The 27,232-nt window shown below is 42.7% G+C and overlaps 1 protein-coding gene across 2 annotated transcripts; it reads left to right on the top strand.

The window, feature by feature from the left end:
* The first annotated feature begins 1,495 nt into the window (after positions 1–1,495).
* LOC103556203 (T-cell-interacting, activating receptor on myeloid cells protein 1-like) lies at positions 1,496–26,309 on the top strand. Of its 2 annotated transcripts, XM_008528193.2 has the most exons (11): positions 1,496–1,955; positions 2,632–2,889; positions 6,755–6,790; positions 6,925–7,212; positions 7,537–7,833; positions 15,376–15,420; positions 16,047–16,130; positions 16,240–16,267; positions 16,694–16,758; positions 17,270–17,307; positions 25,578–26,309. In XM_008528193.2, exons 2-11 carry the CDS (start codon positions 2,736–2,738, stop codon positions 25,719–25,721), a joined length of 1,179 nt encoding a protein of 392 aa, XP_008526415.1. In that variant the 5' UTR covers positions 1,496–1,955; positions 2,632–2,735; the 3' UTR covers positions 25,722–26,309. The 2 variants fall into 2 exon arrangements, with proteins under 2 accessions (XP_008526415.1, XP_070489462.1); XM_070633361.1 differs by lacking the exon at positions 2,632–2,889.
* The last annotated feature ends 923 nt before the right edge of the window (positions 26,310–27,232 follow it).

Raw genomic sequence — 27,232 nt, 5'->3', positions numbered from 1 at the left:
TCAAATTCCTTTTCTGCCATACTGCTGAGGGGGAAGCAGAAATTTCCCCCTTTATCCCTCTTGAGTTCTTGTGGCTGGACTAATAATAAACCAGATACAAGACCAGGTTAACAGGAGAAAAACCAATTTAATGCATACGTATGGGAGAGCATAAAAATGATGCCCAGAGAGAGAACAAAGCAGGCAGTATATATATCTTTTTACATAAAGAAACAATAGGGGCCGGCCCCGTGGCACAGCAGTTAAGTTCGCGCGTTCCGCTTTGCTGGCCTGGGGTTCGCCAGTTCGAATCCGGGTGCGGACAAGGCACCGCTTGTCAAGCCATGCTGTGGCAGGCATCCCACATATAAAGTAGAGGAAGATGGGCATGGATGTTAGCTCAGGGCTAATTTTCCTCAAAAAAAAAAAAAAAGAAAAAAGAAAAGAAACAATAAATTTGTGAGGATTTGACAAGACAAAGGGGGCTGGCTCCGTGGCCGAGTGGTTAAGTTCACTCACTCTGCTTTGGTGGCCCAGGGTTCTGTCGGTTCGGATCCTGGGTGCAGACCTAACACCGATTCATCAAGCCACGCTGGGGCGGTGTCCCAAATGCCACAACTAGAGGGACCCACAACTAAAATATACAACTATGTACTGGGGGACTTTGGGAAGAAGAAGAAGATGAAGAAAAAAAAGAAGATTGGCAACAGATGTTAGCTCAGGTACCTGTCTTTAAACAAACAAACAAAAAAAGAAACGTAGGTTTGTGGTACATAATTAGTGAGGAATGTGAGCAGAGTTTAGGCTTGAGGTAGTAAATTAGTAAAAGTAACAAGATTTGTTTATACAGGCTTCTCGACCTTGAATTTCCTGGCTCTGGTGATAAGGACGTCTCTATCTCCTGGTGTGGGGAGGGTACCTTTCACATGGGAGATTATTTCCTGCTTTCAGGGGAAACAGAGAGCAGGGTCAAAATTTTAAGTCAAAATAAGTAGCTTTAATTCAAAGTAATCAATTTGCCATTGTGGGATATTTTGGGGCACCCTGCCCTGGGCCCCAAAACTGCCAAATGATTCGTTTTTCTTATCTTTTCTTTACAGGGTCTGTTATCTCACTCTCCTAGATTCTCCTTCCTCCTTTTTTTTTTTTTTTTTAAGACTGGCCCTGAGCTAACATCTGTTGCCAATCTTTTTTCTTCTTCTTCTTTTCCCCAAAGCCTTCTAGTACATAGTTGTATATTCTAGTTGTGGATCCTTCTAGTTCTGCCATGTGGGACATTGCCTCACACATGGCTTGATGAGCGGTGCTAGGTCTGCGCCCAGGATCCGAACCGGCGAAACCCTGGGCCACCGAAGAGGAGTTTGCAAACTGAACGACTCGGCCTCGGGGCCAGCCCCTCCTTCCTCCCTTGATGCCTCTACAACTTCTCATCTTTGAGAACTTGTCATCAGCTCTGTCCCAGCTCCAGCCTCAAATGTTCCCTGGGGTATAACCCAGAAGTTGTCCGTATCACTTCCTCTTATGTCCTGTTGACCAGAAAGACCAACAATTCTTTGTGTGGAAGAAATGTAACTGCTACTCTGGATTGCCATGGGTCCAGCTATATTCTGTCACTGAGTAGAAGGGGCAATGGCTCCTGTGACCCGACTAGCAACTTCTCACATATTTTGCTCTGATTCATGACTATCCCTTAAAATTGGGTGCTCTGAACTCTTCGAAGAAGGACTCTGTGAGTCAAGCCTGTGGGCGTGTTGCAATAAATAGTCATCGTTTCCTGATTGCAATCAGAAGGAAGAAACTGTGGGTACAAAAGAATAGAGGCTTAAAACTCTGGAGCAAAGCTGTTCACTGCATCTTCTGGAATCAAGAGAACATTTTGACCTACCACAAACAGCAAAACTGAAGAAAGATCTTTAGAAGAGAGAGGTTTGGGGGGGCCACCATGATCCCCCAAATATTGATCCTGTTTTGCGTTGGTAAGTCTGGGGAGAGGGGAGGGGAGGGCCACTGCAGTTGGCAGTGAGTTGGCTATGGACGCTGCTGGAGTTGGTGTGACTTGCGCGGTGGGTGATAAGATCAGATCAATAAGGAAAAATAGAAACTTCCATTTCCCGAATGTACATTAATACGAGGAATGTGTTGGGTGCTTCACACACATTTTCCTCTGTTTTTCAAAATTCAATCATTCCCAAACTTCCCAATGACATTCTGCCCTATGTATGTGACATTGGTATTCTTTCCTACCTGATCTTCTTCTTCAAATTGGCTTGGGTTTTTACATCATTATTTTTATACTTAACTCTATTTTAAAAGAAAATCTGTAAAACAGCTCTATGAAGGTAAAACCAGTATCCCTTATCAAAAATAGAAGGTAATGGTCAGTACCTAGCCAGTGGAGAGAGAAAGTAATACAAATTAAGCTCTAACTAGATGTGGCTGCCTATCTGTTGACACTGAGCCACATTTCTTCCTAGTCTTATTTCTAAGAGATATGAGTGAATGCAAGAAATGAGTCAGAGACCAGCACCTAGCTGTGATATTCTTCTATGTGGTCAAAACGAAGAACTGAGAAGAGAATGACTTTCTCACACAGATTCAATGTTACTTAATCTCGTGTCATTGAATTACCTGAAATAATTTTACATCTCTTAGAAAAATTCTGCAAAATAGTCCTCATCCCTGTATTGCCTGCGAGGAATCTGAGATTGACGGCGGAAGTGACAGACATGCCAAGGCCACTCAGATACTGAGTGGAGATGCTGAATTCAAATTCTGGTCTGCATGGTTCCAAAGACTGTAATTTTCCACTGAGCCATACTAGGAAATTAAAAAGGTCATCATCTGGGGGCTTTGGGGTGGAAATGTTTGGAATGGGACCGAGGGGAATCCTGGTGGGAAAACCTCAGGAAGGTAAGTGAACAGCGAATCCAATGATCTTAGTAGATGTTGGCAATCTTTATTTTTATTTTATTGTGGTCACAATAGTTTATAACATTGTGAAATTTCAGTTGTTCACTAATATTTGTCAGACACCATACAAGTCTGCCCCTTCACCCCTTGTGCCCACCATCCATCCCCCTTCCCCCTGGCAACCACTAAATTGTTTTGTTTGTCCATAAGTTTGTTTATATTCCACATATGAGTGAAATCATGTGGTGTTTGTCTTTCTCCGTCTGGCTTATTTTGCTTAACATAATGCCCTTAAGGGCCATCCATGTGGTTGTGAATGGGATGATTTTTTTTTTTATGGCCGAGTAGTGTTCTGTTGTCTGCATCTACCACATCTTCTTTATCTAATCATTGGTCGATGGGCACTTAGATGGTTTCCACGTCTTGGCTATTGTGAATGATGCTGGAATGAACCTAGAGGTGTGCGTCACTTTGAATTGTTGATTTCAAGTTCTTTGGATAGATACGCAGTAGTGGGATAGGTGGGTCGTATGGTATTTCTATTTTTAATTTTTTGAGAAATCTCCATACTGTTTTCCATAGTGGCTGCACCAGCTTGCATCCCCACCTGCAATGGATGAGGGTTCCTTTTTCACCACAACCTCTCCAACATTTGTTGTTTTTTGTCTTGGTGAGTACAGGCATTCTAACAGGCATAAGATGGTATCTAAGTGTAGTTTTGATTTGCATCTCCCTGACGATTAGTGATGTTGAGCATCTTTTCATGTGCCTATTGGCCATCTGTATGTCTTCTTTGGAAAATGTCTGTTCATATCCTCTGCCCACTTTTTGATTGGGTTGTTTGTTTTTTTGTAGTTCATTTGTGAGTTCTTTATATATTATGGAGAGTAACCCTTTATCGGATATATTATTTGCAAATATTTTCTCCCATTTGGTGGGTTGCTTTTTTCATTTTGATCTTGGTTTCCTTTGCCTTCCAGAAGCTCTTTAGTCTGATGAAGTCTCATTGGTTTATTTTTTCTTTTGTTTCCCTTGTCTGAGTAGACATGGTATTTTAAGGCTGATGTCAAAGAGCGTACTGCCTATATTTTCTTCCAGAAGTTTTATGGTTTCAGGTCTTACCTTCAAGTGTTTGGTCCATTTTGAGTCTATTTTTGTGTATGGAGAAAGATAATGGTCTACGTTGATTCTTTTGCATGTGACTGTCCAGTTTTCCCAACATCATTTATTGAAGAGGTTTGCCTTTCTCTGTTGTATGTTCTTGGCTCCTTTGTCAAAGATTAACTGTTCATAGATGTGTGGTTTTATTTCTGGGCTTTCAATTCTGTTCCATTGATCTGTGTGTCTGTTTTTGTACCAGTACCATGATGTTTTGATTACTATAGCTTTGTAATATATTTCGAAGTCAGGGATTGCGATGATGTTGGCAATCTTTTTACGTAAAGGGCCAGATAGTCAAATAGGCTTTGTGGCCACACAGTCTCTGTTGCAAGTACTCAATGCCTGTTAGAATGGCTGTCATCAAAAAGATAAGAGGTAACTGTTGGCAAGGATGTGGAGAAAAGGGAACCCTTGCGCACTGTTGGTGGGAATGTAAATTAGTGCAGCCATTATGGAAACAGTATGGAAGTTCCTCAAAGAATTAAAAACGGAACTACCATATAATCCAGCAATTCTACTTCTGGCCACATATCTGAAGGAAATGAAATTACTATCTCGAAAGACATATCTGTACTCTTATGTTCGTTGTAGCATCATTCACAGTAGCCGAGACATGGAAACCACCTAAGTGTCCATCAATGGATGAACGGATAAAGAAAATGTGGTACACACACACACACACACACACACACACACACAGGAATATTATTCAGCAACGAAAAAGCAGGAAATCCTGCCATTTGCAATGATGTGGATGGACTTTGATGGCACTATGCTAAGTGAGATAAGTCAGACAGAGAAAGACAAATACTGCATGATCTCACTTACATGTGGAATCTAAAAAAGCCACCTCATAGAAACAGACAGTAGAATGGCGCTTACCAGGGGCTTGAGGGGAGGGGGAAATGGGGAGATGTTGGTCAAACAAATTTCCAGTTCTAAGCTAAATAAGTTCTTGGGATCTAATGTACAGTGTGATGACTGTAGTTAACAATATGGTATCATGTACTTGAAGGTTGCCCAAAAAAAGGCCTCAGATATTTCCCAACGTCCCCTGGGGGACAAAATTGTCTCCAGTAGAGAACCACTATTATAAGCTAATTGAGCTAGAATACCTATATTGATGTCTAGGAACACATTTCTTAGGGTCAGTCTCATCTAGATCTGTAAGTACGAGAAAGGTGGGGAACATAGGCTTCACCTTTCCAAGTAATATCAATTTTAGATGTTGGAGATTTATTCTGGAGTACCAAGGAGATTCCTTATGGCCAAGTGGAATGTCAGAGATGCATTTAGGCTGTTCTATCATGGCAGAAAGAAATATCTCAGGGCAAAGGAAATATCTCATGGGTAAGTTTTCAGCAGTTGGATGCCCCTTATCATAAGGTAGGGATCTCCCTCACTCTGTCCCCACCTCTCAGTTGATGTGGATGTGATGATGTTGGGTTGGGAGGGGACGGCCACACATGGGAGGGAATTTGGGAAATCATCATCTCTGGAGCTTCAAAAATCTTTGCAAACAATTCTCTTTACATAAGGCTCAGTCAGTCAACATGTATTTATTGAGCATTTGCCAAAACCCAGGCACTGTTCTAAGCATGGAGGATGTCATCTCTGCCCTCAAGGATTAAGTTCTAGTGACTCCAGATATCTTATGAACCCAAGAGCATCATGCATAATAGGTGTCATTAAAATCTAAGTGTTTTTTTCCCAGCCAGATGGTTTCTGTCATCATTGATGTCTGTCACACTCTAGAAGCCATGGCACCAGGGGAAGGGATGGGTCCTATGACCTCTATAATGTTGACACACTCCAGAGATATCCAAGGTGACACACTTAGGGTGACAGAGGTGATCAGGAGGCAGGTCCTTCTCCTCTCCTCTACCATGAAATCTAGAGGTGACATCACAGGATACGATAGAAGAATAAAGTGGATAAAAGATGGATGCTGGGAAGAAATGGGTAGGTTCTGGGGCAAAATGGCAGGGCCACCCAAAATCCTGGGGGCTTTGTGCAGGGAGAGGAACATGGTGGTGAAGTGGGACACTATGAGAAGTGATAGGGAGACCGTGTGGCAGACCCCAGAGATGTCCACGTCCTGATTCCTGGAAGCTGTGGGCACGTTCCTTTACATGGCAAAGGATAGAGTTAAAGTTGCTAACCAATTGACGTTAAACTAGGGAACTTATCCTGGATTATCTGGGTGGTCCCAATGTAATCACAAGGGTCCTGAAAGCAGTAAGAAGAGGTAGAAGAGGAGGTCAGACTCGACCCACCAGTGCTGGTTTTCAAGAGGGAGGAAGGGCCCACAAGCCAAGGGATGCAGGTGGTCTCAGAAGCTGGAAGAGGTAAAGAAATGGATTCTCCCCTGGACCCTCCAGAAGGAACTCAGCCCTGCCAACATCTTCATCTCAGCCAGTGAGACCCGTATTGTTGGATTTCTCTAACCCACAGAACTATAAGACAATAAGTTTGTGGTGTTAAAAGCCACTGCGTTTGTAGCAGCCATAGGGAACTAACATAAGCTGTAAACAGACGCTGATGACAAATGGGTTCCTGGAGAGGAGGCTGGGACTGCTGGCGAATATGATGATAAGGGGTCCATCCTCAGCAAGAGCCCTGGGGAGGGTCCCTCAGGGATGAGGGCAGGTGACGGTGTGGGCTCCAGGCTGATGCCTGTGTCTCATGAGTCGTTCTTTTGCAGGGCTGTGTGTTGGCCAAGGATACAGGAGAAAGGATGGTGAGTGTTTCTTCCATTAAACCCTCCTTGATCCTTCAGCCCCAAAGGCCCCATTTTCCTTTCCCTTCTTTAAATGGGCTCCCTGAGAGCAGGTGAGAGAACCAAACCCAACCCTCCACTCTGCTTCCTTCCAGGCTCACTTCCCAAGCCCTCTCTCAGTGCCTGGCCCAGCTCGGTGGTACCGGCTAAAAGTAATGTGACGCTGCGATGCAGGACTCCTACCAAGGACGTAAACTTTGATCTCAGAAAGGGAGGACACATTGAGTCCTCACAATCACCTGATTCTGCAGAGGGCCTGGCTGAATTTCACCTCACTGATCTGAAAACCAGTCATGCTGGAGAGTACACGTGTCAATACTACAGAAGAGGGAGACCCTACGTAAGTTCACAGCCCAGTGATGTCCTTCTACTGCTGGTGACAGGTGAGGACGGGGCTTCAGCATGGCACGTGGTCTTCCTAGAGACAGGGGATGGTGGAGGAACCAGAGCAAGAGGGGGCGGGGGTCTCACCTCTAGTGCAGTTGGGGAGGAGGAGATGGAGACAGACAGGCAGGGAGCTGACAAACTTGGCTTTATCCAGGGCTGACAGGAGGGAGAATCTCCTTCCTGGAGTCAGAGCAGAAAGAAGGTGAGATGAGGCATCTGTCATTCCCCACACTCCATGGGAACCCCCAGCCAGGAGAGCACGGGTGAATGGGGGACCTCAGGCTTCTCCCCACAACCTCAGAGCCTCCCTTCTCTTACAGGTGGTTTATCTAAACCTTCCCTCCAAACCCACCAAAGTGGTAATGTGACCACAGGAGAAAAGGTGACCCTGCAGTGCCGGCTGCCAGATATTTTTCAGGGGTCTGTAAAGTTTGCTCTGCTGAAGGCAGGAACTTCAATGCCCGTCCAGACCCGGAGTCCAAAATGGAAGGAGACAGACTTCTCCCTTCAGAATGTGACAGTCAACGACACTGGAAACTACAGCTGTGTGTACTACCGGACAGAGGATCCTTTCCAGGCCTCAGACCCCAGTGATCACCTTGCGATCTGGGTGACAGGTGAGGTTTCTACCATCGGGAGAACTATAGCTGGATTGTATGCCAGCTAAGGTTCTGGGACCTGGAGTGCACTTTGAGAGAGATTCTGTCCACACAAGACTCCAGGGCTTGGAAAAAACCTTTGAGAACAACTGAGTCAGGTCCAGGATCCTGCGGAATAGTGAACAGGATCTTCGGCTAAGAGAGGGAATGTGGATGGTGGAGAATCACATAAAAGGATGCAGGGCAGGGGGCTCCCCCAAACAGGTGACCAGATATGTTCTGAGGGGGCCAGGCTTGTGGGAAAGATTTATAATACCTGAACCCCACTAGGAAAATAAGATATAGCCACAACGTCATGCATATCTTCTGGGGGGGGGGGGCGGGGGGCATTCATTTAGACTAAAGTGTGAATGACTCCTCTTGGAGTCATGCAGAAGGAGGTTCCAGCAAGAAGGCAAAGGAGGAGAGAGAATAAGAAAAGGCCCAGGGAATACCTTTCCCAACAGACTCAGAGACTTCCAGAAAGATCTGCGTTTCACTGTCATTCATGCACCACTGTCCTTGCCTTTTAGCTCCACGGAGTGGAGCTTTCCATTTCCTGCCTAGCCTTTTCTTTCTTTTTTTGAAAAGGATAATATTTTTAAATTGTGTTAAAAATGCATCACAGAAAATGTAGCATCTTAACTATTTTTAAGCGCACAGTTCAGTAGTGTTATGTACATTCCCATTGTTGTGCAACTATTACTTCCATCCGTCTCCAGAACTCTCTTTATCTTGCAGAACTGAAACTCTGTCCCCATTAAACAACAGCTTCTCCTTCCCCCTCCCCTAGTCTCTGGCAACCACCATTCTACTTTCCGTCTCTAGGAATTTGTCTTCTCTAGATACCTCATATAAGCGGGATCATGAGGTACTTGTTGTTCTGTGTCTGGCTTCTTTCACTGAGAATAATGTTCAAGGTTCATCCATGTTGCAGCATGGACTGGACTTCTTTCTTAAGACTGAGTACTATTCCAGTGTCTGTGTGCACCACATTTTCTTTATCCATTCATTTGTTGATGGACACGAGGCTTGCTTCCGTCTTTCAGCTTTTGTGAATAACACTGCTATGAACGTGGATGGACACATATTTCTTACAGACCCTGCTTTCAAGTCTTTTGGATGTACACCCAGAAGTGGAATTGCTGGATTGTATGCTAGTTCTATTTTTACTTTTTTCAGAAGCCTCCGTACCATTTTTCACAGTGGCTGCAGCATTCTACATTCCCACCAACGGTGCACAAGGGTTCTGTTTGTTTCTGAAAAGGATTTTTAAAAATTGAGTTCATGATAGTTTAAGTCATTGTGAGATTTCAGTTGTACATTATTTCTTGACTGTCACCACACAACTGCTCCCCTTCACCCCCTGTGCCCACCCCCCACTTCCCTCCCCCTGATAACCACTGAACTGTTTTCTTTATGTTCCATATATGAGTGAAATCATCTGGTGTTTGTCTCTCTCAGTCTGGCTTATTTTGCTTAGCATAATTCCCTCTAGTCCTTCCATGTTATTGCAAATGGGACGATTTTGTCTTTTTTATGACTGAGTAGTATTCCATTGTATATATATACCACATCTTCTTTATCCAATCATCAATCGATGGGCACATGTCTTGGCTATTGTGAATAGTGCTGCACTGAACACAGGGGTACGTATGTCACTTTGGATTGTTGATTTCAAGTTGTTTGGGTAGATACCCAGTAGTGGGATAGCTGGGTCATATGGTATTTGTATTTTTAGTTTTTTGAGGAATCTCCATACTGTTTCCCATAGTGGCTGCCCCAGTTTGCATTCCCACCAGCAGTGTATGAGGGTTCTCAAAGGGATATTTTTTGACCCTTGTATGCAATGGCTCTTTTTATTTTTCCTAAAGATCGGCACCTGAGCTAACATCAGTTGTCAATCTTCTTTTTTTTTTCCTTCTTTTCCCTGAAGCCCCCCAGTACATGGTTGTATATTCTAGTTGTGGGTCCTTCTGGTTGTGCTATGTGTGACGCCACCTCAGCATGGCGTGATGAGCTGTGCTAGGTCCACGCCCAGGATCCAAACCAGCAAAACCCTGGGCCTCCGAAGTGGAGCACGCGAACTTAACCACTTGGCCATGGGCTGGCCCCTGCAAGTGCTATTCTTGAGGACTGAGTTTGTTGAGGACAAGGAGAGGAAGATATGCCAGGAGGAACCAGGTGTCATCCTGGATGGGGGCTGAATCCCCCAATATTGATCTGAGGACCAACCATAACTCAAGGGCAGTAACCAAAGATCCAAGAATTTCCCAAAAAAGCACACAGGACAGAGATTTGAGGCCCCTGAGAAACGCCATGATCCTGAAGGCAGTATAACGTACGAAAACAGGTTCTGAAGTTGGATGGACCCCAGTTAAAAACCACAGCTGTGGCTTTTGCTGTCTGTGAGGTATTATGCAAGTTATTTCTTTGTATGCCTTTTTTTTCTGTAAAGTGGGGAATTGCAGTTCCTATATGCAACCCATACAACTTCTGTGGGAACTAAAGATAACATAAGTAATCAATATAACTAGTTTTTTTAAGGAGAGGATCTGTATTAGTCAAGACACTTGATTGCAAGTAACAAAAATCTACCTTGAAGAAGCCTAGAAAAAGTGGGGGAATATATTGGATCATGAATTAATGAATTAAAGGAATCATTCACAGTTTCCAAACCGGGCACTATTGACATTTTGAGCTGGAAGATTCTTTTTTGGGAGGAAGGAAAATGCATCCTGTGCATCATAAGATGTTGAGCGGCATCTCTGACCTCTACCCTCTACCTATCCTTTTTCCAGCTGTGACAACCAAAATTGTCCCTAGATGTTGCAAAATATTCGCTGGGAGGCCAGACCGGCTGGAAACCACTGGGATGACAGACTAGTACACGGTGGGAAGGCCATGGATGCCGCTGGTGTCAGAAACTGGAACCAGGGCTGGAATTCTGCCCGGATTCTTTTCCTCTCTGACACCTGTTCGTGTTCTTCTTGTATCCGTTTCCATCTCTTTTAGCCTGGACTGGCTTCCACTATTGGGCAGAGAGCCTGGCTTTCAAAAGCTGAGTTTTGCATTTCGTAAATTCCACTCCTGGAGAGGGCACTGACCCTCTTTCCCAGACTCAGTTCAAAACAAACAAACAAAAAGACAGGGGAGGCACTGTGGACAGTCCTGGTCAGTTCAGCCTCTGGCTCAATCATGGGAAATGCCCACTGGAGTGTAACGCAAGAAAAACCCAGCTCCGTCCAGAGTGACATGAACGTAGGCAGTGAACGAGCAGTTCCTAAACGAAGGAGGGGCGCTACTCTTTGCTGCTACAGTCTGAATGTTTGTCCCCCCCAAATTCATATGTTGAGATGCTAATATCCAATGTGATGGTTTTAGGAGGTGAGGCCTCTGGGAAGTGATTAGGTCATGAGAGTAGAAACCTCATGAATAGGATTAGTGCCCTTACAAAAGAGGCTCCAGAGATCTTCCTTGCCCCCTTCCATCACGGGAGGACAAGGCGAGAAGTCTGCAACCCGGGAAAGGGCCCTCACCCGATAGTGCTGGCACCCTGATCTCAGACTTCCAGCCTCTAGAACAGAGAGAAAAAATTTCTCTTGTTTATAAGCCACTCGGCCAGCTTGTGGTATTTTTTTTTACAGCAGCCAGAATGGACTAAGGCACCTAATGAGGGGGGAGGTATGCTCAGCAAAGGTGTTTGCTGCAGGATTACGGACCCCTAGCCGCAGGAGGAAAATTCCAAGGTACTGATGCTGGTTTGTAGACCAATGACCACATGGAGCAAAGGGAAATTTTTCTCTCTACCCCACGCTGGGACCATGGAGCCCATGAGTTAGGCAGGGAGTCCGTGAGCCTAGGGACACCTTTCCTGCATTTATGATCCATTTACCCCATTCTGTTTTCTAGGTCAATGTGAAGGATATTTGTGTCTCCTCAGGGAGAGGTAAAATAACTTGAAAGAAAGAGAACATTCAAACCACCACAAACATTTGAACAGGGAATGGGCACTCATCACTTGGGTAGACGGCCCCATTGTCCAGAAGGGTGTAAAGGGACTCTTGTTCTGCAAATAATTACAGCTGCTTGGATCTAAGTTGGACCCAATGACTAATAACCTCTTTCCCCACAGATTACTTAGCCTCTGTCTGTCTCAGTTTTATCATCTGTTAAATGGGGTTGAGGGGCTGGCCTGGTGGCATAGTGTTTAAGTTTGAGCACTCTGCTTTGGGGGCTCAGGGTTCACAGGTTCCGATCTTGGATGAGGACCTATACACCACCCATCAAGCCATGCTGCAGTGGCATCCCACATGCAAAATAGAGGAAGATTGGCACAGATGTTAGCTCAGGGCCAATCTTCCTCACAAAAGTAAATAAATAAATAAACGAGGTTGAAAATAGTACCTACACGATGGAGGTGGCTGAGATTTTGAAGAATTATTTTACCTAAATCCTTTCCAAACAGTGTCTAGCGCATAGCAAATACCATATAAGTACCTGCTATCATCATCATTAGGAAGACCCAAACTTTTCCCTCCGAATTCCAAAATACATTTCTCAAGAGCTACAGTCCTGTAGGAAGACTTTCCAGGAAATAGGACACTAGAGAACATGCGTAGCCCTCGAATGATAGTGGTAAATATTCTTATCATTATTATTATTTCTTTAATTTTAAGATTGGCACCTGGGCTAACATCTGTTGCCAATTTTCTTTTTTTTTCCTTCTTCTTCTCCCCAAAGCCCCCCAGTGCATAGTTGTATATTCTAGTTGTGAGTGCCTCTGGTTGTGCTATGTGGGACGCCACCTCAGCATGGCCTGATGAACAGTGCTATGTCCACGCCCAGGATCCGAACCAGCGAAACCCTGGGCCTTCAAAGCGGAGCACGTGAACTTAACCACTCGGCCACAGGGCCGGCCCCCATCATTATTATTAATTATGAATATTGGTGGAAAATTATATGAGCACTCAAGGTTTTCCAGCTTCTAAAAAGGCCAGGGGTGTGTCTGTGCCTTTAACTCAGTTCAATTGTATGTGACAAGGTTAAACACAGATAAGGTGGTCTTTTAAAAAAAATGTTGATAAAATAGGGAGACAAAATGGAAAGAAGAAAAGTATAGTAAGTTGGATTTGCTTTCCGTAGAAGGGGGAACTTTAAAGTGGTTTCGAGTTATTCAACATCTGATGAATAATTGTGGGTTTTTTTCCCTTCCTCTATTTATTCTTGACATATGAGGAACATTCTGAGTTTCTTGCCTGATGGCGATCAATACTATGGCTTCTGACACCAATATGCTGATATAATGGGTGACTGGAATAACCCAGGAAGGTGTTGTTAAGCTCCACCTTGACCTTTCCCGTCTTCCATTGGCCACTGCTCAAATCCTGGCAACTGTCGCCAAGGGCGACAGGCTGAGGAAGAGAGGAGGATGGCATTTGGGGGGTATGTTTGGAGAGTAGATGACTGGGTGCAGGTGCATTGATGGATTATTGAAAACTGAGGCCAAGAGCTTCCCTTTGGGATTCCCCAGAGCCTTTTATCAACCTCTTAGTTGTATGAAGCTATTGCTGGACCAGAACTCTGAACCTGTTGTTACACCAGTGTGCTTACCACGTGGAGATGTGAGGGTCATCTGACTGTCCAAGGCAGGGGACAGGAGGCAGAGACAAAGTATGTGTGAGTAATCCTGACAGAAGAAAAGGGAAGAGAAGTAACTGATCTTAGTCTCATCTCTTATTTTCCTTAGACTGTTGGTTCTCAACCTGGGGCCATTTTGCCAACATGTGGCAATGTATGGAGACATTTTTGGTGGTCACAATTGGAGGTGGGGGCATCTAGGAGGTAGAGATGGGGGGTATCACAAAACATTCTACAATGCACAGGATCCTCTCCTCGACAGAGAATTATCCAGCCCCAAATGTCAATAGTACCAAAGTTGAGAAATCCTACTGTAGACCCCTTGTCTAGTTTCTGGTTAGATACCAAAGTTCTTGGTAGGGACCTTAAAGATGGAGACCATACTCTCCTCCAATCGCTGAACCTTCTAATTACTTAAAATATTTGGTGCCCCAAACCAGTGGCTATTCAAGAAATCTTTAATAATGATACTGGTTACCTAACTTGGCATCATCTGTTTTCTTTTAAGGTCACCTGTGTGGGTTTTCCCCCCCCTTTATTCCAAAGTGTGATCTGTCTTCAGTTTCCCACTCTGATTTCTTCAGAGCCATGCCCTAGGAATCTGATGGTTCATGGGGTTTCTTCATCATTTCTGAACTTTGTACAAGATCCATGTGGTCTCTGGTTCTGCAGAAAGCAGCATGCAGCTGGCAGGGAGGGCTGAGCTGACAGGTGGCAGCTGTGATAAATAGCACCCCCCTTCCTGATGGTGGTTGTGAGATGGAAACTAAGATAGGAGGACAGAAAGTGAAGAACTGAAGGTGGTGCCAAAGGGAACAGAGGAAATAAGTGGTTGGGAGCAAACTGAACTTCACAGGCAGGTCTGCTGCCTTCTTTGAAGGACAGAGCTGAAGGAAGGGGTCTTCTCCTCAAGGGTCTGCTTCTTCTGCTCTGGTCAACTCCAAGAGACAGGGCCAACACCGTTTTGGGTGGGAAAGACATTGAGGAGCGATGTGGTGAGCACATTGCATCAGCAGCGCTTAATGAAGCCTAGCTGTCTTTGCAACCTCTGGCTCTGCTACTCACCAACTGTATGACCTTGGGCAACTCACATAACCTCTTTGAGTTTTAGTTATCTTATCTGTAAGAAAAATCCCGACTCTTGCTCTGTCTTGACCTCTCTGTGCAAAACAGCTGTGTGACTATGGGGAAGATTAAAGATTAGGTATGTGAGTAGGTGCTCACTACACATTAGTTTGAGTTATTACTATTTTGTCCCCAGAAGCACTACAGAAAATGGCTAAGATAGCCCATTTATCTTGGGAACCACAGCCATATCTGATTTAAGAGAATTCTGCTGCCCAGTTGTATTAGCCAAGGTTCTCCAGAGAAACACAACCAATAGGAAATATATACATATATATATATCTCCAAGTATAATATCCTATATGTACATATATCATATGTATGATATAATATATATAAAACATATAGTAAATATCATATATATGATAATAATTTCCTTTTTTGAGAAATCTGAAAACAACTACCTGATAGAAATAATAATAATAAAATAACAAACAGTCATGCATCCATCACCAAGAATCACACTTGTTCACATTTAGCCATTTTTGCCCTGAGTTGTTTTCTTTCCCTAAATAAAGATAAAAAGAAAGTCCTCTTTTCCTCCCAACACTATTTCCATCATTTTGCCTCTTCCCAGTAGAAACTTCTACCCTGAAGTTGGTGTTATCATTTCCGTGCATGTTTTTACACTTTTACTATGTGGGTACAACTTTGTAAACAATACATAGAGTTTTAAAAACTGTACATCAGTGGTATAATATTGTGATTGTTGTCTGCAACTTGATTTTTTTTTAACTCAAGAACTCCATCTTCTAGATAAAACTGAAAGGAAGTCTTCTGAGAAAGCAGAAACAGGACAAGGTAAGAGAAGAGCTTCTCGGGACACAGAGTCATTCAAACATGGGATGTGGCTTCTTTGTGAGGTAGTGAGATATTTGTCTATATTTTGATGATGCCCGAAGGTTGTGGTTCAAGGCAAGGTCTTTTGAGATGGGTAGGGTTTGAGTCACAGCTCTGCATACTCATCGACTGCATGACTTTGGAAATCTTGCTTCAACTCTCTGACGCTCATATCCTCTGCAAAATGGGCATCATTCTATCTCTCTCTCAGGATATTTTTCTTTTTAAAGATTTTTTAATTTTTCCTTTTTCTCCCCAAAGCCCCCCGGTACATAGTTGTATATTTTTAGTTGTGGGTCCTTCTAGTTGTGGCATGTGGGATGCTGCCTCAGCATGGCCTGATGAGCGGTGCCATGTCTGTGCCCAGGATCCGAACCGGCGAAACCCTGGGCCACCAAAGTGGAGCGCGGAAACTTAACCACTTGGCCACGGGGCCGGCCCCATCTCTCAGGATGTTTTTAAGTGTGAGAGAAATGTAGTGAAATGTCTAACATGTAATAGGAACTCAACCAACAGTAGACATATTTAGGCATCAGGACATGTCTCAGGAAACCCGCTGGCCCTCTTACCTGCTCTCCTCTCACCAGAGACCTTTGGGATCATCTTCATTGTCATCTTTGTCTTCCTCTTCCTTCTCGGATCCTTCCTCATCTACAAATACACCGGCTGTGGTGAGTTCGGGAAAATAATGGCAAAATCTTCTATGGGGAATGGGAGAAACAGAATGAGGATGCTAACACCACAGGGTTAATCCTCCCCCTTCTCTTTTTTTATCCCCAGGGGCAGCTCCTAACCAGATGACCACAAGGTAGATCCACTCAGGGAATCCCACCAGCCAATACTTAACTCTTCCATCATTTCCTGGACTGCTTACCCTTCCTTCTTACCTCAACCTTTTATGTGCCCCAGACCAGCTCCAATGATCATCTCAAGCTTCTCTCCATGCTCTCTCTTCTTACAATCATCCTCCGCTTCTCATTCAATGTTCTTTCCTTGGACTCTTTCCTCTTGGACCACATTGCCCCCAAACACCTCCCACCCCTCACCTCTGTAGACTTCCCTGAGCATCCAAATGACTTGGAGACCCTAGAGTGGGCTGTGCAAGCTGAGAGCAGGTGGAGAGACTGGTTTACAGATGACCCTGCTTTTTTTTCTCACCTCCACCTACCCACAATGATCTTGATTTCTCTCTCAAATTTCCTTTATTTTCAATGCTTCACTGTTTCTCTCTCAGCTCCTTCTCTTCTAATGAACCTGAAGAATTGATGACAAGTAATCAACCCGGGAAAGAAAGTGGTGGTGGGTACATGTGTGTGTGTGTTTGTGTGTGTATGAGTATGTGATACATATGATGCATGCCTATGTGTGGTGTGTGCACACATGGGTGCTGTTTGTGTGCATGTGAGCCTGGGTATTTGAATGTACCTATGTGAGTCTGCACATGTAGGTGTGCTGGTATGTTCTATACATGTGAACATGTGTATGATTGTAGCAGTGCACAAATATGTGTGCATGTGTGAGTATGAATGTGTGTATATGACCTGTGTATATGAGTATGTGTCATATATGCATGTGTGCGGTTTGCATGTGTGTGGACATGAGTATATATGAGCATGCATGTGAATATCGTGTGTGTTAGTATGTGCACACGTGTGTGAGTCTATGTGCATGTGGGTATGTTCATGTGTCGGTGTGTGTATGGTGCATGTGCATGTGAGTGGGTGCATTGTGTGTGTGTGTGTGTGTGTGTGTGTAGACCTGACTCCTGGAGCCTGGGTGTGAAGCAATGGAAGAATGTTTTCCCTCCCAGACACATCTACAGCTATGAAGAGCTGCTCTCCTGACTTGGTGAGTTTCCATTTTGGTGACTTCTCCTCAGCCCCTCCCTTGTTCCAAGCTCTCCATCACTCCCTCTCTGGTTTTGTCAATGGTTTTGGCCCTTGCTTTCATCCATCTCCAACACTTCCTCCGCATTTCAGGAACACATGGTCTGAACTCTTCTATGCCTTCTCTGGCCATGGGATCTTCATCCCATGGCTTGTCCATTCAGAGGACATTTCTCTGTCTCTACAATGGGATGTTACACCGCCTTCCTCATGGGATTAAAAGGAAGGTTTAATGAGCTCAGAGAATGATCAGTAGGATTCCAGGATGGCGTAAGCATTCAGTACCTCGAAGCTATTATTATTATAAACGTCTGTGTGACCTTGGGCAAGTGACTTTCCCACCCTGAACCTCAGTTTCTTTATCTAGGCAATGGGGATAATATATCCCATCTCCTGGTGTCATTGTGAAAGTATGGAAAGACCCCTTTGTAAAGCAACTGCCACAATGTACACCACGTAGTAGATCCTGCATCAGTTATTGGTAACAGTTATTAATAGTCATACTTTTTTTCTTTTACAATTCAATTTTTAAAAATTTTATTGAGGTCATATTGGTTTATTACGTTATGTATATTTCAGGTGTACATCTTTATATTTCAGCTTCTGTATAGACTACATTGGGTTCACCACCAAAAGTCTAGTTTCCACCTGTCACCATATATATGTGTCCCTTTACCCCTTTTACCCTCTACACACTCCCTTCCCCTATGGTAACTACCAATCTGTTCTCTGTATCTATGTGTGCGTTTATCTTCCACATATGAGTGAGATCACATGGTATTTGTCTTTTACCATCTGACTTATTTTGCTCAGCATAATACCCTCAAGGTCCATCCATGTTGCTGCAAATGGCACGATTTTGTCTTTCTTATGGCTGAGTAGTATTCCATTGTATATGTATACCACATCTTCCTTAACCATTCACGTGTTGATGGGTTCTTAGGTTGTTTCCAAGTCTTGACTATTGTGAATATTGCTCCAGTGAATATAGGGTTGCATATATCTTTTCAAATTATTGAGTTCATGTTCTTTGGATATATACCCAGAAGTGGAATAGCTGGAACATATGGTATTTCTATTTTTATTTTTTTGAGAACTCTCCATTCGGTTTTCCATAGTGGCTGCACCACTTTTCATTCCCACAGCAGTGTATGAGGGTTCCCTTTTCTCCACATCCTCTCTGACACTTGTTGTTTCTTATCCTTTTAATAATAGTCATTCTGACGGGTGTGAGGTGCTATCTCATTGTAGTTTTGATTTACATTTCCTTAATAATTAGTCATGTTGAACATCTTTTCATGCACTTATTGGCCACTTGTAAATCTTCTTTGGGAAAATGTCTGTTCATATCCTCTGCCCATTTTTTGATCCGGTTGTTTGTTTTTTTTTGTTGTTGAGTTGTATGAGTTATAACTTTATATATTTTGGATGTTAATGGATATATCATTTATATATTTAGATGTTATCGGATATCTGATTTGCAAAATTTTCTCCCAGTTGGTGGGCTGTCTTTTTCTTTTGTTGGTAGTTTCCTTTGCTGTGCAGAAGGTTTTTAATCTGATGTAGTCCCATTTGTTTATTTTTGCCTTTGTTTCCCTTGCCTGAGGAGACATGGTATTCAAAAAGATGCTGCTAAGACTGATTTCAAAGAGCATACTGCCTATGTTTTCATCTAGCTGTTTTATAGTTTCAGGTCTTACATTCAGTACATTCTTTTGCATGTGTCTGTCCAGTTTTCCCAACACCATTTATTGAAGAGACTTTCCTTTCTCCACTGTGTGTTCTTGACTCCCTTGTTGAAAATTAACTGTCTATAGATGTGTGGGTTTGTTTCTGGGGTTTCAACTCTGTTCCATTGATCTGTGTGTCTGCTTTTGTGCCAGCCATGCTCTTTTGATTACTATAGCTCTGTAGTATATTTTTAAGTCATGGATTGTGATGCCTCCAGCTTTCTTCTTTTTTCTCAAGATTGCTTTGGCTATTTGGGATCTTTTGTTGTTCCATATAAATTTTAGGATTCTTTGTTCTATTTCTGTGAAGAATGTCATTGGGATTCTGATTGACATTGCATTGAATCTGTAGATTGCTTTAGGTAATATGGACATTTTAACTCTATTTATTCTTCTAATTTATGAGCATGAAATGTCTTTCCATTTCTTTATGTTGTCTTTGATTTCTTTCAATAATGTCTTATATTGTTCAGTGTATTGGTCTTTCACCTCCTTGGTTAAACTTATTCCTAGATATTTTATTCTTTTTGTTGTGATTGTAAATGGGATTGTATTCTTGAGTTCTCTTTCTGCTGGTTCATTGTTAGTGTATAGAAATGTGAATATTTGTATGTTGATTTTGTACCCTGCAACTCTACTGTATTCGTTAATTTTTTCTAATAGATTTTTGGTGGATTCTTCAGGGTTTTCTATATAGAATCATGTCATCCACAAACAGCAACAATTTTACTTCTTCTTTTCCAATTTGGATCTCTTTTGTTTCTTTTTCTTGCCAATTGTTCTAGCTAGGATTTCAAATACTATGTTGCCTGAGATAGGCGAGACTGGGCATTCTTGTCTTGTTCCTGTTCTTAGAGAAATAGCTTTCAGTTTTTCCCCATTGAGTATGATGTTGGCTGTGGGTTTGTCATATCTGGCCTTTATTACATTGAGGTACTTTCCTTCTATTCCCATTTTATTGAGAGTTTTTTTTTTTATCATAAACAGATGCTGAATCTTGTCAAATGCTTTCTCTATGCCTATTGAGGGGTGATCATGTGATTTTTACTCTTCATTTTGTTAATGTGGTATATCTCATTGATTGATTTGCAGATGTTTAACCACCCCTGCATTCCTGGGATAAATCCCACTTGATCATGGTGTATGATGCTTTTAATGTATTCTTGTATGCGATTTGTTAATATTTTGTTGAGTCTTTTTGCGTCTATGTTCATCAGCATTATTAGCCTGTAATTTGCCCCCTTTTTTGTGTTGTGCTTGTCTGGTTTTGATATCAGGGTAATGTTGGTCTTGTAAAATGAGTTTGGAAGTGTTCCATCCTCTTAAGTTTTTCAGAAAAGTTTGAGAAGGATAGGCATGAAATGAATGTTTGGTAGAATTTACCAGAGAAGCCATCTGGTCCTGGATTTTTGTTTTTTGGGAGGTTTTTTATTACTGTTTCAATCTCTTTACTTGTGATTTGTCTGTTTAAAATCTCTGTTTCTTCTTGATTCAGTTTTGGAAGGTTGTATGATTCTAAGAATTTATCCATTTCTTCTAAATTATCCAATTTGTTGGTGTATAGCCTGTCACAGTATTCTTATAATCATTTGTATTTCTGTGGTATCCATTGTGATTTCTCCTTTTTTCATTTCAATTTTATTTACTTGAGTCTTCTCTCTTTTTTTCTTAGTGAGTCTAGCTGAGGGTTTGTCAATTTTGTTTATCTTTTCAAAGAACCAGCTCTTGGTTTCTTTGATCCTTTCCATTTTTTTTTTTTAGTCTCTATTTGATTTATTTCTGCTCTGATTTTTATTATTTCCTTCCATCTACTGACTTTGAGCTTCATTTGTTCTTCTTTTCCTAGTTCTTTTAGGTATAGTGTTAGATTGTTTATTTGATATTCTTCTTGTTTCTTGAGGTAGGCCTGTACTACTACATACTTCCCTCTTAGTACCACTTTTGCTGCATCCCATATGTTTTGGTATGTTGTGTTTTCATTTTCATTTGTCTCTGGGTATTTTTTGATGTCTCCTTTGACTTCTTCATTGAGCCAATGGTTGTTCAGTAGCATGTTGTTTAGTCTCCACTTATCTGGGTCTTTCCCAGCTTTTTTCCTAGTTGATTTCTAGTTTCATAGCATTGTGGTCAGAAAAGATGTTTGATATGATTTCAATCTTCTTAAATTTATTGAGGCTTGCCTTGTTTCCCAACATATGGTCTATCTTTGAGAATGTTCCATGCACACTTGAGAAGAATAAACATTCTGCTGTTTTTGGATGGAATGTTCTATATATGCCTGTTAAGTCCATCTGGTCTAGTGTTGCATTTAAGGCCACTGTTTCCTTGTTGACTTTCTATCTGGGTGATCTATCCATTGACGTAAGTGTGTGTGTGTGTGGGGGGGGTGTTGAGGTCCCCTACTATTATTGCATTGCTGTCAATTTCTCCCTTTAGGTCTGTTAATAGTTGCTTTATATGCTTTGTTGCTTGTGTTTTAAGTGTACATATATTCATGTGTTATGTTCTCTTGGTGGAAAGCCCCTTTTATCATTATATACTGTCCCTCTTTGTCTCTCATTATCTTTTTTTATCTTGAAGCCTACTTTGTCTGATATAAGTATGGCAACATCTGCTTTCTTTTGTTTGCCCTTTGCTTGGAATATCATCTTCCATCCCTTCACTCTGAGTCTATGTTTGTCTTTAGTGTTGACATGTGTTTCCTGGAGGCAGCATATTTTTGGGTCTTGTTTTTTGATCCATTAAGCCACTCTGTGTCTTTTGATCAGAGAATTCAATCTATTTACATTTAGAGTGATTGATATATGAGGGCCTAATACTGCCATATTATCTCTTGTTTTCCAGTTGTTCTATATTTCCATTGTTTCTCTTCCCTTGTATTTCTGACTGCCATTTCAGTTTGGTCATCTTCTGTGATGATTTTCTCAATTTTGTATTTATTTATGATATATGGCTCTGCCCTGATTTTTTGTTTAGTGGTTATTATGAGGTTTGTATAAAAGATCTCATAGATGAGATACTCCATTTTCCAAGATAGCCTCTTATCTCTACTAGCCTAAGCAGGTTCTATCCATTTCCTCTTCCCCTTCTGAGTTATTGTTGCCACAAATTATTCTTTTTTGTGTTGTAAGTTTGTGACTAAATTGAAGTGTTTAGAATTGCTTTTGATACTTTCCTTCCCTTTATCTTTTATGTTATAATTAAATGTTTGATAACCTATTTTGATAGCTGCAATTTTCCTATTTTGTCTGTCTATTTATCTCCTTGCTCAAAGCTTTGTAAACCTTTGTCTTTTTGTTTCAGGTAGGAGAGCTCCCTTCCTCATTTCTTGTAAGGCAGGTCTAGTGGTGATGAACCCCCTCAGCTTTTGTTTATCTGGGAAAGCTTTTCTTTCTCTGTCAAATCTGAGGGATAACTTCTCTGGATAGAGTATTCTTGGAGAAAAATTTTGTTTTCCATATTTTGAATATATCATTCCATTCTCTCCTAGCCTGTAAGGTTTCTGCTGAGAAATCAGCTAAAGCCTCACAGGGATTCCTTTGTAGGTTATTTTCTTCTGCCTTGCTGCCCTTAATATTTTTTCTTTGTCATTTACTTTTTAATTTATTTTTAAGATTTTATTTTTCCTTTTTCTCCCAAAGCCCCCCAGGTACATAGTTGTGTATTTTTAGTTGTGGGTCCTTACAGTTGTGGCATGTGGGATGCCACCTCAGCATGGCTTGACGACCAGTGCCATGTCTGCACCCAGGGTTCGAACCAGTGAAACTCTGGACTGCCAAAGCAGAGTGCACAAACTCAACCACTCAGCCATGGAGCTGGCCCCTACTTTTTTTTTTAAAGATTGGCACCTGAGCTAACATCTGTTGCTAATCTTTTTTCTTCTTCTTCTTTTCTTTTTATTCTTCTTTTCTTTTTCTCCTCTCCCCTCCCCCTCCCCTCCTCCTCCTTCTTTTCCCCAAAGCCCCCCAGTACATAGTTGTATATTCTAGTTGTAGGTCCTTCTAGTCGTGTTACGTGGGACGCCACCTCAGCATGGCCTGATGAGTGATGCCATGTCTGCACCAGGGATCCGAACTGGCAAAATTCTGGGCAGCTGAAGTGGAGCATGTAAACAACCACTTGGCCATGGGGCTGGCCCCTGTCATTTACTTTTGACACTTTTAATATTATATGCCTTAGAGAAGGCCTTTTTGCATTGATGTAAGTAGGAGTTGTATTGGCTTCATGTAATGGTAAGTCCAGCTCTTTCCTCAGGTTTGGGAACTCCGCAGCTACTATTTCTTTGAACAAGCTCTCTGCTCCTTTCTCCCTCTCTTCTCTCTCTGGAATACCTATAATCCTTACATCACTTTTCCTAATTGAGTCAGAGAGTTCGCAAAAGATTTCTTCATTTTAAAAAAATCTTAGTTCTCTCTCCTCCTCCACCCGAAGCATTTTCATATTTTTGTCTTCTAGTTCACTAATTCTGTCCTCCATAAAATCTGCTCTATTTTTTATGGTTTCTACATTATTTTTTTATCTCACTAATTTTGTTCTTCATACCCAGAATTTCTGTTTGGTATTTTTTAAGGGCTTCAGTCTCTTTGGTGAAGTATTCCTTCTGTTTATTAATTTTGTTCCTGGGCTCGTTGAACTGTCTTTCTGTGTTTTCTCATAACTTGTTGAATTTCTTTATGACAATTATTTTGAATTCCCTGTCATTTAAATTGTAATCTCCCGTGACTTCAGGTTTGGTTCCTGGAAACTTGTCCTTTTCCTTCTGTTCTGCAGTGTTACTTTAGTTCTTCATGGTGTTTGATTAGTAGATCCTCTGCCAGAGCATTTGTGTTAGTATCAGGTCTCAGATTTCACCTGCCACAGCTGTGTTTTCTAATCCCACCCCCTCTGCTGGTAGTTGTGCTGGTCAAGCTGTTCTGCCTTCCCATGGGCTGGCCACAGCAGCTCGTTGGGTCACACGGGCCAGTGCTGCACTCGTGGGCAGGTCCCACAGGCTGCTGTGCTTGGTGGGCAAGGCACCTTCATGTAGGCTGAGCTGCTGCTACTTGGTGGTTTGTGCTTGCATGGGCAGGGCATCTTCCTATGGGCTGGTCACTGCACTCCATGGGTTGATCCTGCAGGCTGCTGTGCTCAGCAGTCAGGGCAACTTCACATGGGCTGGCACTCTGCTTGCTGGGAAAGGTGCCTTCATGGGGGCTGAGCTACTACCACTCAATGGGGAGCATTGACATGAGTGGGGCTGCCTACTCTCACAGGCCAGGCTACCACTCCAAAAGCATTCATATGTGGGCCAAGCTGCCCCCACCTCCACTCACAGTTGTGCTGGTTGCTGTGTGAGGATCCAGGACCTGGATGGGTGCCACCAGGGGGTGTGGGGCCACTTCCCTAGTTCCAGGGATTCCCAGGGATCCAGTCCTCCCACCTTCTGATGTATAGCTCCACGGATCTCTCAGGCATTCTTGTGTGCTGTGCAGGGGGTCCATTGTTGGTTAATGCATGTCCCACTGGTTGTAACTTAGAGGTGAGAGACAAAGGGAACAGCTTACTCCACCATGACACTGACGTCACTCATGAGGAATTCTCTCAATTTTTAAAAAATTGTGGCAACATGCCATAACATAAACTTTACCATTTTAATGTGGACAATTCAGCAACATTTGGTCCATTCACAATGTTGTGCAATAGTCACCATTATCTAGTTCCAGAACATTTTCATCGCCCCCCAAAGGAAATCCCACACCCTTGTAGCAGTCACTCCCCATTAACTCCTCCTTCCAACTCTGTGTCCTTGGCAATAAGTAATTTTCTTCCTGTCCCTATGGATTTGCTTATTCTGGACCTTTCATATTAACACTTATTTTGATAGCTGTATGTATGAATTGCATAATACCTCAGAACACTGCATAACACATCATCCTAAAGTGTATCAGCTTAAAGCAACATTTATTATCTCACAGTGTCTGTAGGTCAAGAATCTGGATGTGCCTTAGGTGAGTCCTCTCACTCTGGGCCTCACAGAGCTGTGATTAAGGTGTTGGCCAGGGCTGATTAGGGCTTGACTAGAAGAGGATTTACTTCCACACTCACTCAGGTGGTTGTTGGCAGGATTCAGTTCCTTGCTGGCTGTTGGATGAGAACCATGCTGGCCATATGGGCCTCTTCATAGGGCAGCTCATAACATGTCAGCTGGCTTCATCAGTGTGAGCAAGGGAGAGGAAGAGAAGTGAGGCAAGATGGAAGTCATGGTCTTTCACAACCTAGTCTTGGGCATGACATCCCATCTCCTCTTCTGTATTTTCTTGCTGTATTCTTTTGACAGATACAAGTCACTAGGTCCAGCCAACACTAAAGAGGGGAGAGGACCTCACAAAGGCTTGAAGAGTAGGAGACTCTTGGGAGTTATCTTGGAAAGCTGTCTGCCACATTGTTATTATGATTGTTAAATCTTCATAATCCAATAGTCCTCCCTGGAATACCTGATCCTTTTCTCCTTGCTTACCTTCAGGATGAGGGATCTCAGGTCTCAAGAGCTGAAGAGCTCCATGGAGTGACTTATGCTGAGCTAGACACCAGAGCCCTACGCGAGGGCCCTTCCAGCAAGAAGAAGCAGTCTCTGGAAACCTGTGTGTACTCAGCCCTTAAGACATAGCCAGGAGAAGATCTGGAGCCTGAAAGAAAGAACTGCTGGAAAGGGACTGGATGATGGGGAAGAGGTCTCTTGGAAGACTAGGGACATGGGGATCCCTTTCATCAAATCTCTAATGAAGACTTGTTTATTTCTCTTTTTTTTGGTTTCCCTCTCTAAAAAATTTATTTTTTTAAAGTGAGAGGTACCGTTTACCTAGAGTAATATGACAAGGAGATAACTCAAGATGGGGGTGCTGGTCATGCCAGGCAAACCAACCATGTGATTAGAGGGTTAGGACTTTGAGCCAGGAGATATCAGCCCAACCTCTGGGGGGAAAAGGGAGGCTGGGGATAGATTCAATCATGTGGACAGTGGTTCAATCAATTACACCTATGTGATGAAACCCCAATGAAAACTCTGGACACTGAGGCTCGGGGGAGTTCCCTGACTGGTGACACACATTGATGTTCTGAAAGGGTGGGTGGCATAGTCTGAGAATATAGGAAGCTTCCCTTTGGGGGCTGGCCCAGACCTCATCCTATGTGTCTCTTTGTTTAGCTGGTTCTGGTTTGTATCCTTCACAATAAAATTGTAATAATGAGTATGGCACTTTCTTGAATTCTTTGAGTTTTTCTAGCAAAAATTATTGAATTTGAGGGGGGTAGTGGGAAGCTCCGAATTTTTAGGGAGTTGTTCAGAACTGCAGGTGGCCTGGGAACATCTGTGCTCACAGCTGGTGTCTAAAGTGAGGACAGTCCTGCGGATACTGTGCCTTTAACCTGGGAAGTCTGTGCTAACTCTGGGTAGTTAGTGTCAGAATTATATTGCAGCTCAGAAGTGGATCCTTCCCAAATTGATCTTTCAGATGAGACCCCAGCCCTGGTCAACACCCTGATTACAGCCCCTAGAGAATCCTGCTAGGTTGTGCCGGGATTCCTGGCCCACAGAAACTATAAGATAATAAATATGTGTTGCTTAAGCCACTAAGTTTGTGGTAATATTGCTACCACAGCAACAGATAACTAACGGCGTCACTTAGACATTTCTGGACATCCTTCCACAGAATGATGCCTGAGACGGAAACGTCTTCACCACTGTGGGGTGAGATGGGGGAAGTTTCAAAAGATTCTCTGGAAAGGAAATGGGGCTTTTGAGACAAACAGAGCTGGGTTCCAATTCCTGCACCTGCCTTTCCCACTTCTGTATCTTTGAGCAAGAGAATCTCTTCTTGTTGCAGCTCAGTTTACATTTCTCCAGTTAATTTGGCCCAAAGAAATTTTACCAAATACAACTTGGTAGGAGGCACCCTATTTCACCTGTATGGTGAAGTTGGAAAATTGGTCAAAAGGTAGATAAATTGGGATTTACATTTTTAAGTTGCAGAGACACAAGTATTTTTCAACCTAGAGACAAAAATCAGTGAGGGTGACTCATATAAGCTCATAGAGGAAAAAAAAGGAAACAAAAGTTTGCAGTTTCAGACCTTCTGGGGATAATTTCAGTTCTGGGGGACCCACTGGCTCAGTAAGAGC

This window comes from Equus przewalskii, chromosome 9, assembly GCF_037783145.1.
Source record: "Equus przewalskii isolate Varuska chromosome 9, EquPr2, whole genome shotgun sequence".
In the NCBI taxonomy this organism is placed as follows: domain Eukaryota; kingdom Metazoa; phylum Chordata; class Mammalia; order Perissodactyla; family Equidae; genus Equus; species Equus przewalskii.
This window is presented reverse-complemented; position numbering and strand designations above follow the sequence as displayed.